Consider the following 14,443-nt stretch of genomic DNA (forward strand, 5'->3'; position numbering starts at 1 on the left):
CGAAACACGGTTATACGCGACGCTGACCGTATAAACTCATCTAGCCGTGTTAGAAAAAATTTCATTTCTTCTTTACAATACAGAATTTGAAGATATATTTCTTACGCTTTGAAACATTATAAATATAGAGAAACTTTTAAATTTTTTATCTCGGATAATAATCAGGAACTCGTAAGTTGAATTAAATCGAATCTCTTTCGTTGTCTCTATCGGTGTATCCATTTATACTTATAATACTACGTTAAAAGAAACGCATGAAATATCGATAATTCTCGCGGAAAAAATTTTTCTACAATACGATAGCGTTATTCCATTTATCCTCGTCAAACTACGTTAAAAGATGCTCGAAATATTTTCGATTTCAACGTTAAGAATATTTTCTAGAATATAACAACTACCGATACTCTGGTATTTTATTAATACGTTGACTGTCATTCCTTACTCTATATTCTCTTTATACACGATCGATCGTATATCAGATTAAACCGACAAAATCATCGATAAATATGGTGAATATACTTTTATTTGGAAAAGATCACGCCTTACCTTTGTTTGATTCGTCCTCGTGATGATCAGGAATCGGCTGGTCCAAGACTGCGTCGTCGAGGTGGTCGAGGTCACCGTTGGTGAACTCGTAACAGGTCTCCGTATATTCCTCGACGACAATCTCCTCCACCACCTCGACGTCATCGACGCCAACCGTCTCCTCGACGGGGACTATCTCTATGTCGCTTCCCTCCTCGAAATAATCGCTTCCGTAATAACCACTTTCGTGCTCCGGGTGTTTCATGACGTTCGCCAATGGATTAGAATTTTTCGACATAACTTTACACACAACTTGGCACAATTTTTCACACACGGACTCGTACTACTCGCGATATCACCGCACAAAGTGAACACGAGGGCACACGACCAGCCACGGGTCAGTCAACAAGTCGTTGCATGATTCGCTTCGATGGATCTCTTCTTGTCTAGATTCTTCTTCGAAGACGATTTTCTTGCCACTGAATCGTAGATTCTCTTCAGCGTAATATTACGCGCTTCTGCCAGACTGGCAAAAGTTGGCTTCTCCGATTCAGATCGAACGAAGTTGGAATCTTTCGAGTAAGAATGCGAATACTTCTTCTTTTCTCGAATAAACGTACAAGCTCGAATACTTCTGCTTTCGTGCACTTGCAAAGAAGCGTAGAAAACAAAGTTCCAGCGGTTACTAGAAACGAACAGACTACTCGAACAACCTTCTCGTTCTGCCGTCTAATGAAGACTGAATCCTCCCCAAGCAGTTCGGTCCTTTTATATGAGCGAGTTCTATAGTGTGTGTAGATAAACCTGCGAGGTAAATAAGGTATAGTTAATACCTACGTTTGGGGATTGTCGCAACTACCCTTGCCAAATTACTAACAATAAACACCAAAGATGGACCGTCCTAATGGGGGTTCAAAGTGCAAGGTTGCTGCCCCTGGTTAACAGCCAAGCAAACATTCGTTTAACGTTAATCATTACGTAATTCATACAGAAATAGAATAATTACGACCAATGTCGGTAGATAAAAATATTGGCAGGCAAATAAGTCGCTGTTTCTTTTATTTAAAAATTTTAGCTGCAGCGTCCTGTTTCTTATTTATTAAAAATTTTCACCAAGGAGAAACGATCAGAGTCCATTTTTATTAAAACAACGTTAGACCAAAAAGTATATAAATTTGCAATAACAAATTTTATTTGTAAAAAATTTATATATATATATATACTATGCTACGTACGATGAATAATCTTTAACAAAAGAACAACAACTTTTCTTTTTATTTCCAAGTATTTTGCCTCGCGGAGGAAGCTCTTGCAAAAATAATCGAATTCCAACGGAACAATCCATCTTCGGATCAATTCTATATATAAAACGCACGAGCGATGGTCGAGATAGACACGCGACTAGATTGCACCAGGTCGGCGAATAACGCACTTTATCGAAGATACAATTATTTTCAATGCGTCATACCGAGCGTCGCTACGATTTCGCGCGTATCGAATATGCCGAAATTCGTGGTGAACAGTTTCCCCCAAAGGTCGAAACGCGAGGCACGATACATCGTTATTTAATTACGAAAACGACGTAATTAGCAAAAATAAAAATGTACTTCCTAAACACGCTAAGCTAAATCCTGTAAAAAAAATATCGCTAATTCTATTCTAATTATCCACGAACGAGAAAACGTGTCTATTTATATGAAGGAAACAAGTATTATCTCAAATATATCAAACTACAATTTCTTCGTATTTTCGTATTTATGCTGAATCATTATTCGTTGAATTTTTAATTATTGGATAAATTTTTATTTTTACATTTAATATCCTCTCCCTTTTCGATGCTAATAATATACATATCTAATTTCCCCTCCTATCGATTTCTATATAGCAGTACACTCAATTTTTCTTCTCTATTTGACACTAACAACTAGCCAGATATCACATACTACAACGTATATTTTATTTCGAATATTTCATACGCTTTTGCACATATCTCTGTATTTTCCAGTATTTAACTTTCTCCGAAATACTCGCTGATAATTAGATTTTTATACAGTTACGAAAAGCGTCGATATGCGAAAATGTGCAAAGATGGAAAAATATGCAAATCATCGGAAACAAAGTACGTATCGCTATCTTCTTTTATTCCTTCATTTACCTAAACGATTCTCGTTTTAATCATACTCCTACGATTAACGCAACGTTGCCAAAAAAAAAAATCGAACATTTCATACGTTTAGAGAAGAAAGTTTCCGTTTGCTCGACGTCGAAACTCGTACAACCTATCGTGTTTTTCACGTGTCGTCCGTTCAACGTAAGGTAAGAATAGGTGGATAGCGCGTTTTCTCGGAAATCCTTCGGTATCAGCCAGAAACGACCGGATACCCCAGCAAGAAATCGAACGCTCGACATCCGGATGCACGGATGTAATATGGTCATCGTTATCGTAATCGTACGTTTAATCGATGAGACACGACCGATCGATCGACACGTGCCCTGTTACGAATTGAAAGTTTGAGAGCGAGATTGAAATTGAAACGAACGTTTAAGAGCGCAAGAAAGAAGAACGGTTTGTTATATAAAAAAGAATAGTAAGATGGCTTTGATCAATGACTAGTAGATTTCCTTCGAAGTGAAATTGTAACAAGATGTTGAAAGCAAGCGTAAAAGAAAGTAATCTTGAAATACATATTTAACCGCGCAAGATAGTTTGGTAGCATAAAATTTATTTATACTTTAACGTTCGTTAAAACAGCAAATTGTAGAACGCTGATTGAGATATGCAGATATTTACGATCTGTACGACGTACAAAAACTAAAAGTTTGAAAGTGAAATTAAAATCAAATCTAATGAGAACCACTGTTATGGAATATTTAGTTACCGACAAACTGCAATCCCTCTTATTCGTTAGGGTAGAGAAATTTGCAGTAGGAAAATTATCTGAGTGTACAGGTCTTCGAAATTTTTGAAGTTTAATATACCAGGGTTTATCCGTTAGGGTGACTAACACTTGAGTTGGATGCTGCAGAGTGAAAGTACCATTTATTGCCTTCTAGGAAAATTTAAGTACTTTTACTTAGAATTTCAAATGGTTTGTTTTCTTTGGTATTTCCGGCAATGCTTTCGGTAAATATATTACCAACGTAGTACCTTTCCTCTTTTCAAAAAAATCCTGTCTCTCGTTATAAAACTGTAATAACTGATAATAAATAAACGAAGGCAATTACCCACTATGACTTAAAACGCGTCTATACAAATCTGGGTAATTCCTTTTTTAGTAATTATACCGAGTTTCCGATTTGAACTACCTGCGACGATACCAAACGTACGAAGGAACAGCTATTTAGCTGGATAGAAGAAACACGGATGCTACGATGAAAAATATATTCGCAACATATGTCTACTCGCGCATTTTTCAAATATTTATCGTATCGACGATAACACTGACGATATTTGGTGCTAGAATATTAAAAGAAAAATACGTAGAATGAAATATCGAAAAATATATCGAAAAGAGACGAACGTATAGAACGTACGAAAGCTTTTAACACGCCAATAAAACTACTCCTAACGATAAAATAAAAAATTCACGTATATGGAAAGAAGAAAAATATCTAACGCGATTGTACCGATATTATAAAATAAATATTTCGAATTATTGCTATGGAATCTTCTTAATATAGAACTACTGATATTAATAAATAACATTTTAACTTTTTATTTCGATGATTGATGCTAATGGTCATTAGTGCTATCACGGTGTGCAAGATTTCTACAGTTTCCTGCAATATGAAAACTCTAGTGTTCATCTATCAAAACCTGGATTTAATGAGACAAGCAGAATGACAGACTCTACTTCGAAGCATCGTTCACTTTTCCTGATAATGATTCCGCGTAATTTACTTAAATTACCGCTTTATTAACGGCTATTACATTGCTACAATTAAAATGAAATTTCTCGCTGGATACATTGCTTAACCGTGTAAAATCACGATTCAATCTACCATCGAGAACCTAATAACTCTGTCTGTTAATCATAATTTCGTTCGTAGCCGTTTCATTGTCTTATTAAACCGTATTTAATACGTGTAGCGAACTACTTATTACACTAATGGATTCAAGAAAGTTTAGTACGATATAAGAGTTTGAATTAAATTTTTCCAATCACTAATTGTGAAAACTCTAATTTCACTACTATTCGGTTTCTTCTTGTAAAAATGTTCAAAAGCTGCAACCATTCTATTTCCATTTCATCGTATACTATATTTTTCGATATAGTTGTTATTGCATTACCAAAATTTTATAGAATAAAATATATTTTATAGAATAAATTAAAAGAGTGGAACCTAGGCAAAAAATTTATTTCGCATACTCGGTATTGCAACGATTGCTATATTTTATATATTTGCATCGTGTGTGTGCATCTTTGGATTTTTCATAAATTCGTAAAAATTCACGATCGAATCATCGGTATTATGTATTCTACGATTTTTCACAATACTTTTCCAGATATCGTAATAGGCTAAGGATTATAACAGTCATTCTCAAACGTGAAACTATCATAAAATAATGATTAGAAAAAAAAATGTCGTATCTCACTTACCATCGACGCCGGTTATATCACGAAATATATATTCCTCGAAACCCACGTGTCACCCTATATCTTTTGCTCTGCCCTGACACACTAGTTAAACATGATTTAATCTCTCCGAGTTTTCTCTCTCAAATGAAATTTCTTAAATAGAAATCATTACCCAAGCGATAAAAATCGTTTATCTCAAATATTTTGAGGCAAAGTTTCACAGTAATTTTAGTACATAGTGCGTATAACACTGTTTACCAAAAACGAGGCTCGTTATGCGTGGTATCACACTGCGTGCAGTAGACTCAAATAGAGGAGAATAAGCACAAATACCAAGGCAAAGCAGGTAGCCGAAGTCCATTCCCAATGCTAAGATATTGCAAAACAGGTATTAGGTTTGTCAGGTCAGATTGACACGTTCACGCTGTTGCGTGACTCACTCGGACGGTGCGTGCCACCAAAAACATAGCTCGTTTAGTAACCAGGAAAAATTGCCATACGGTTGAAAATTTAAACGATGGAAATTTAAGGTATATTAATTGAAAAAAAGTAGGATTTATTTTGTTTCGTCTCAATATTATAAACATAACCTATAAAATTCGATAGTAAAAGCATAACAATTCGATGTTATAAACTTTATAATAATTATAAACGCGAATACGAGCGTTGCCCCCACGACGAGAAACACGCATAGCAGCGCCGGCGTGAACGTATTAAATATTTTCTACGTAACGATAGAAAGCCATCCGTAAGCATCGTAATTCACTAATAGCTGAAGTTACACGTGGTCAATTGTGTTTACATCTACCGACGCGACTGGCCAAAGCATTTGTGCGTGTGTGTGCGTGAATTTGTATGTGTGTGTGTGGGGGGGAGGGGTGAATTTGTGTGTGCGTGCATGAATTTGTATGTGTGTGTGTGTGTGTGTGTATATATATATATATATATAGGTTATGCCATACAATTTTATATAATCATCTAATAAAAAAATTGACGCAATAAAGATATCATTGATCAACTGGTGGTCTCTTACTAAACATCAAATAAATACACCTGAACAAACAAACTTACCAATAAAACATTAGCGAAAGATATAAAAAAGGTACATTTACGTGCAGTAATTCGGCAATGTTTATTTAGGAAACACTTACGCTTCTAACGAAAAACTTTTACATAAACATTACTTTATGCGAAACTTTCTTTTAATTAGATTTATATTTACAACAAATGGCTCGTTACGTCTATATAAATTGTCAGATTCGTTGCAAATCTTACCAATAGAACGACGACGAGTAATCGCGTCTCGTTACTAACGCTAATGAAATTTCAAGATATTTCGTATAACTTACATAATTATACTCGTAAAAAGTTTCTAGAAATGTTCAAATACATAGGCGAAACATTTGTACATAGCGATATTTCTTAGCAAACGTTGAGAACTACTGGTCAGAGCGAGCGTCAAAAACAAGCTTCCTATCGGTGAACATTGTAAAGTACTATACACAGCGTGCGCTAATTACACGCAAAGTTTAAACCTAAGCCGAACCAGTGACCCCGATACACGTATCACGTGTTCCCTGTTCGAACCAGACACCCTGTAACAACGTATTAATATAACTGCCATTGCTCGCTTGAACAGTGTATCACGCGAGTATTGGGTTAACCGTAACCGTATTATTCGCGTAGTCGGATACCACGGCCAAACAATCGGTAACTAACCTGCTTACGCGCTCGGATGTACCGCCGTATCCGCTCATGTACCGGTGTACGTCGAGTCGATTTTCGCCACTCGGTACAACCTCTTCCTTCGTTTTTTTCTCTTTCTATCGTCATCGTCATCGCCATAACCTCCCCTCGCTCTCCCGATGACGCAACGCGATTCCCCAATGGAGAAAGGCAGGGGCAAGGCGTGTCAAATCCGACCGAAAGTAGCGTTTCTTCGCAACGAGGCGCGAAAATCCTATACCAAAGTAATTTCGCTATACGGATACGAATCGAGATATTATCGAAGTAGTTATCGAAAGATGTTGCAACGCTGTATTGAAATTTGTTCATTAAGGGATAAAGATATACGGCGGTAGCGAAAAGTAAAACTATGATTCTAAAAAAATTCAGATTTAGTAACAATTTTGAGTCTTCGAAGAGATCAGATAATATCTTACGAAAAATTCGTTGTAACGGTAAACGAAATGAAAAACAACAACACGAACGAGTCCGAGAACAAAAGGATCGTTACCACGTGCTATAACGAAACTTCCTCTTTGTCTTTCCGAGCGTTAATACTATATTTTATAGCACCTTGGAGGTCAATTTAGAAATCCTAATCTTATTTCAAGCATACTTGATTTCTAGCGGTATTTTAATATAAATGTTTTTGTAAATTGTGATCAAAATACTATCTGGATACGAAATAAACAAATGAGTGTAGTATCCTATATCTTAAAGGGACGAAGAGGCACTCGGGTTTTCCCAAAGATATATCTTGCTCGATAATCCAAAGGTCACGTCCAATCGCCAGCTGTCGACTTCTAAACAGTCCCTAAACATAAGTAATATACGGATACTTAAACGTTTGTTTATTTTAAATAGGTGAGTAACACGAAAGGCTTACTGCAGGCAATCAGTTCTAAGAATTTGTGGAGATAGCGATGGGCAGTTAACAGATTCAATGCTATATCAATTTTCTAATTTGTTATCTAAACGTGACATAAATAAATTATGTTTCGTAATAGTTGCAAAGATTATTATTATAAAGAAAAAGTTGCAAATCATAAATCATAAGTTGCAAATTATTAACAGCAGTAATGAATTTGATAATAAAAGATACTATAAATTATTCGATTATTCTATTTGATGAAAGATCGCAACATCTCATAAAGGGAAAGTTCATAGTCTGTAAACTATAATTTATCGACTTACTAATACTAATACTATTAACTGTTAAATTATTATGCAAGAGGATCCAGGAAATATTTCGCGATACCGTTCCTTTTTATAGACAAAATATCGAATGGCTCGAACGAAAGTTCCAGCGTGGGCCGCATAACCCACGCAGCATGTTCGTGACGTTTATCGAATAATCTGTATTCCATAATATTAAAAAATCGAAAAGATTATCGTTTTAAAGAACGTATAAAATATACCGATACGCCACGATTAATATACTAAGAGACGATACGAGAAAGTACTTTACGATTTAATATTTGCATTATATCGACGCGTTATATAGTATAGAAAGTATTACGATATAAATAATAATTAATACACCGATCGACGTTATGATTAAGCAAGTACCTCGCGGGTCACCGACGATCCATGCAATGCATTATACGAAATATTTTGATACGGGTCATCGGTGAACCATAGGTTACAACGTGAAACGAAGCAAGATTAAAAAAAAAAAATTCCGACCAGTTAACGCGGTTAACTAGCGTGTATTCGAAAAAGTTCCGACCGACCATGGCGCAATCCCTTTCTCTAGTTATGCAGTCGTGTTCCAATTCCTAAGAGTCGAGTCAGGCAAAAGTGTCAGGCCGAACGAAACGGATCGGCCGTCGTTATCCTACTGACACACTTTAAGTCGCGTACCTTGTACGGAGAGCAGGCCTCGGCCTTGGCCACCTTCGCGAATATCCGCGCGATCTGCTCGAACGTAACGTTGATTCAGGAAGAGACAGCGCGTGGAAAAGTGGATAGATTGATTAGCCGTGACCACTGCTGCCACGTGTTCCGCTGCTCCGATGTTTTCGATAGACACACTACACACACTGACACACCGTGACTCTTTCGAGCCTCGCCCGTGTATACAGGGCACACGGGGCTTCGCGTTGGTATTTATTTTTAAATATTTACCGCGCTTCCAAGGCACGTCACAGCGTTCCCCTTCATCGATACATGGAAGTTTCCACTAGGTGCAGTACCCGGGTACGTAACATCGCAAGAGCATATGGTTTCACGAGGCGACCGCTGCTTGTCTGGCCAATGTATCGTACGACGTAAAAAGGAACGTTGTACTTGGCGCAGCGTGTCTTTTTCGCGTGTCACGTTCGATACGCGGCCCCGCGATCATGTAACACGCAGACCTCTTGACGTTTTACACCACACAGTCGATCGCGCGAACCAACAACTGATAGTGTAACTACCATACAGCGTAGAGGTCGTAAGCGTGTAATACGAATATGGTTTTGCTTTTCAAAAAGCTTCCACTCGATATATCATGTTTCACTTTCACTTGACCGATATGTCACAAGTACGATGGAAAAACGATATTTGACGTACACGAGGTTACGTAGACGGCGTACACGTAGATACGACGGATCGTGATACGCGGTAAACAAAACGCGAAACGCACCGGCCCAAGTCTGAAAGCCGACTGACGGGGCCCCCCCCTACGAGACTCGCCAGTCACCCTTCACCGGCGACTAACAGCTGATTTGGAAAACACCGAGATCCGCTCAGCGACGGATCAACCGAACCCGGTTCCCTGCGCAGTTGCGTAATACCAGTTAATCCTATTTCTCCGTTCCAACGAAATCGAATTATCTGATTCGTCTAGCACGTACAACAATGATGAAAAATAATAACTAGATTCAGATTTTTAACGCTTGCATATATGCTACGTAAATTGAAGTCACTCGTATGGATAATGCGAGAATATGTTCTCGTTTTCGGAGCGTAGAAAACAAGAGATTAGATTTAAGTGAATTTTAATTCGACAAATACTTATTTTATACGAATGCTAGAGAAAGAAGAAGGGTTAAATATTCTATTTTGTTATAAAGTTTCTCGGAAAAGTAACGTTAGAGAAGGAGGATCGCCTATCGACTTTATTACCAGTTTCTCTTAGTAACTTATTGCTCGAATCGTCGACAGGCTGTTTGTTGCACAGTAATATTTTTATCGATCAACGTTCCATTTGCGTCGCCGTCGTACCAGAATTTTACATGTGAAAATGCGACTTCGTCGAAATTTCGCGTATCGAGGAGAAAATTATACGCCATGAATCGTAAATATCGTATCCCCACCACGACGCGTCTACCCCTGCCACGCGGTTGTTTAAGCGGCTAGATAATGTTGGTTTTCGTATAACGAAGATAAAGAAGGAGCATGGTTGAGGAATATACTAAAAAGAGTCGGAAACATCATGGTAGAGGCATGCGCCTTCAAGGAACGCGACATTTATGATTCATGATATGTATATATATTATATCGTTAGGAAACATACCGCCCAAGTCCAACTGTGTAATATTTATGATTATATTAATAAACAGATAAACGTATAGCTCGTAATATGTAAGAATATAATTGACACGAATTGTCGTGCAGTTTAAATGCCCGACCTGCATCCAAAGATAAATATCGATCGTCGATAAACAAAACGTCTATCCGATCGATAAAATTATGTTGTGTATACGTCTATTGAAATCTAGACACAAGTGTAACTTCCTTTTATGTATTAACTTATTATTAAATACATTCGTACGACTGGTACTTTTATATTGTTACTTTATTACGAAATGCGAATAAAACTAAATGAAACTTAATTAAATATATTTTGTATGGACAACTTAATTAACAAATTCTCGTAAAGTTGATAAGATTTTAGTTTTTGATTAAAATTGCTGTTACGAAATATCTTTTATTGTATTGAGCGTCTAGATACGATGACCTTGAACTACTGTGAATATGACTATGATGCAACATCGTTGCGTGCTGTTTTCTTCAAATTTACTTTGCATGAATTATTTGGCTATGTAATTTCTTCCTGGCTTCGTTTAAATCTGTCTAATTCTCTTGGAAAAAATCGTATTAAAAGATTAAGATGTTATTTCGTAACGACGGAGAGATGTTTCACTAATTTCTGTAAATGTATATTTTATGTATATTTTATGTATATTTTTTCATGAAAAATTTAAAATAAAAAAAAAATAAAATATAAAGAATCATACTTGTTTCTTAATCATTTGCAAAAAATCTCTTTTGAAAAGTTCAGAACAGGTAATGTGCTTATTTTATATAAAAAATGGTCAGAAAGTACTTTTTGATTAGGAGTTACTGTTAATCGATAAAATACAAAGCAGCCTACAACTAATATGGATTGTCCGATTTAATTAGTTATATAATAAAGTGTAATATGCATTGCAGAAAACTAATTAAGAAAGGTCGACAAGTTTATTTTAAAATCTACCATATATGTCAACAAAGGCCGATAAACATTTCACTACCACGACTACATTGTTCTGTTTCATCAACCAACAAAGAACATCCAATATTGCTCGCTTAAAAGGCTACCACCTTCTGGTTGGCAAGCCACTAAATTTAGAAGTTCACATATGTATATGTGTCATTTCTGTTCTTTGGGAATCTTGCATGCAAATGCTTCCTTTATTCTCAGAAAGAAGAGAGAATGATGGCCAGTGTGTTAATATCACAAATTTCAGAACCAATGTAGTATTCTTAGAACCTTCAAATAATATTAAGCCTATATGCTACAATTTATACACAAAGAAAAAAAAAGAAAAAAAAATAAATGAGACGGGAAAGGCAAGAATAAGCTACATGTATAATGGCAATTTTAAACTAACCATAAAACACTTTAGATCAAATTATCTACTGTTACTTCCTTTTGGAGAAAGAAATTATAGTTTGTCTGAATGCATACTTTGACCTTTTTGTAATTAACTTTATATCTTTCATATTCTTCAAATCAGACAATCCTTTTTGTATCGAACAACATACTGTTATACGACAAGTAGTTTTTAACTTCACGCTTTTGATTATAAATTCAATTCAATTTTTTCTGTACACTGACCAACTGAGGCTTAATACGGATAAAAGAAATCCCTCGTATCATAATTTTCAAAGAAAATTCAAATCTGTCATATATATGCATCTTTTTACTTTCTTGTTATTAACTATATCAGTCTCAATATACAGGAACCAAATATTAAATAATTAATATTTATGAGACATCAACAAACGCTTCATATTTTGTAAATCAGAGAATATACTTTGTATCGAACAATAAACTATAACATGACAAGTAACTTCAAACCTGATACTTTCAACTACAAATTTCATTCAATATTTTCTACAGATTATCTAACTGACATTTAAAACAGATAAAAATTTCGAATAAACCACTTTTAAAACTACCATACAATCCCCAAAAATATGAAAGACTATCATTCCTATGATAGTAAAAAGCACAACGTTTCTTTAAATATATTTACGTCAAGTGACATCAAAGGAAGTTACTCGATGCAGACGAGTATGTCGTAAGAACGTTATCAACAATTAGTAATCAATTGCACGTTATCAAAATTGAAAGATAGGTGAGATTATGATTATACGACACCGTATTGAGACATAAGAAAAAACAAAAATGTTACGTACCAAATGTCAAGACGTGGGTGACCGTGTGTTCTGTGGTATTCTCAAGAATTTCCGAGGGTGGGGGTGGTGGTGGCGGCTGCATGGCGTTCTCCATGTCCCTGTTGCTCGATAAAATTTCGATGTCACTCACAATACAACTCTCGATCTTCTTTAGCGAGAACACATTTCGCGAAACGATGCGGGTCGATGATCTTCCGGTTCGTCGCAAAAACGTACGTGGTCTATGTCTACGCGTGACACAAGATCTTTCTCTCTTTCTCTAATGTACTTACGATCGTCAAGATGGAATCGTGTTTTCTATATTGCGTTACAATACCGATCGTCCCGATTGTCACGAAGAATAAATGAATCGGTCCGAGAAATGACGCATTGACACCGGGTTTTTACATGATTGCCACAATTTTCTCGCGTCCGTGTTGACGGACAACGAAGACACGCACGTTTCAATATACTGCGCATCCACAACGCGCAATGTACAACACTGAACTGGTTTCGGTTGATGCGTCAGTACTGTCGACAGATTACCGACCGTGTACGATATTAAATGAAAACCACGAGAAAATAGAAAAATATGATAAGTTCATTATTGATTTTTTAACTTTTGTTTTGCTTGATGATTGAAAAGAAATACTAGAGTAAACTATGTTTTAAAGGATTTAAAATTTCTTATCTCATATTTTATCTCTTGATAGTGAACAATAGAATACAAAATACACAATTGTTAAGTTTAGAGAATCATATGAAATCTTTTTTTAATAGGTTTCACATTTCATTTACAGAGTATCACTTTTTGTAGTCATATAAAAGTACTTGCATACTATTAATCATACGAAATTTAATATCCATAGACCTGATTAATTAATACGTAAATGCTACGATAATAAATAAATGCTGTGCAAATACTTTTTGTAACCATTGTTATTGAGAAAGGGAATAACTTGATACGTAAATTCAAAGATATAAGTATTTTGAAAATAAGTAATAAATTCACGATGTTTTGTAAGAAACGAATAATACTAGTTTGATTTTTATGTTAGTTTAACTTAATTAACATTAAACTGCTTAACTAATGTTATTAACATTTTTTTAATGTTCAAGAGGATGAGAAAAAAATATTTAATTCTAAATTAAACGGGGAGACAATTTTGATGATTAACAATATTAAGGATTGATTAACAATATTAAATTTTCATGCATGATACTCTAATATTTCAAACAGGAATAATATGTTAATAATAAGACGCAATTTCGTACGATTCATTAACATTAGAACTATATACATAGAATGGTATTAGATTGATTACAATTTTAAAAAGATGCATTTTTGTAATATTGATATTTACTTTTATTGAAAAAAATATGATTACATATATTTATTTATTTTCTTATTCACCATATATTCATCATATTGTTTTAATTCTAATTATGTATGTATAATATATTTAAGTATATATTAAAGTAGTTCAATAGTTCTAACGATAATGGATATAATTTCAAAAGTTTTATAATGTATATAATATGATTTACTCATGGTTTTATAATTGTATAATTTTTTGTCCCTATACAATTTTCGTAATTTTATATTTCTAATCTTTCAATTTGTCCGTAACTTTATAATTTTCATATATCTAGAATAAAACCACAATGATAGTTTTTGAATAAAATTCATAACTATAATTTCTTGTCTTTCTACTCGTATATAATAATAAAGTTACTTTAAAAAATATCCTGTCTGTATTATACTTAAAGGTCAGAAATTACCAGTCATCGCTGTTTACGGACTGTCATCCAAGGATTAAAATTGAAAGAAGGAAAATGTGAATACTTTACTCGATATACAACCCTTAGCAAAAAATTTACAAAACGTAATAAAACATGGAGGCGAAACGATGTATCACGATGTTGATCGAAATGAATAAGAGTTATTAAAAGTAAACAGTGAC

General features: G+C 35.0%; 1 protein-coding gene across 2 annotated transcripts in view; it reads right to left on the reverse strand.

The window, feature by feature from the left end:
* The window catches only part of LOC139993659 (ribosomal protein S6 kinase alpha-5), a 53,412-nt gene extending 40,398 nt beyond the window's left edge, over positions 1–13,014 (reverse strand). The window contains exon 1 of one of the 2 annotated variants that reach the window (XM_072015583.1): positions 12,501–13,014. In XM_072015583.1, coding sequence (XP_071871684.1) covers positions 12,501–12,594 — 94 coding nt within the window. In that variant the 5' untranslated portion in view covers positions 12,595–13,014. Of the gene's footprint in view, positions 1–546; positions 1,122–12,500 lie in introns of those variants that run through there. The other variant, XM_072015582.1, reaches the window with a different exon arrangement.
* Positions 13,015–14,443: the final 1,429 nt, after the last annotated feature.

The sequence above is a fragment of the Bombus fervidus genome, chromosome 13 (assembly GCF_041682495.2).
Source record: "Bombus fervidus isolate BK054 chromosome 13, iyBomFerv1, whole genome shotgun sequence".
In the NCBI taxonomy this organism is placed as follows: Eukaryota; Metazoa; Arthropoda; class Insecta; order Hymenoptera; family Apidae; genus Bombus; species Bombus fervidus.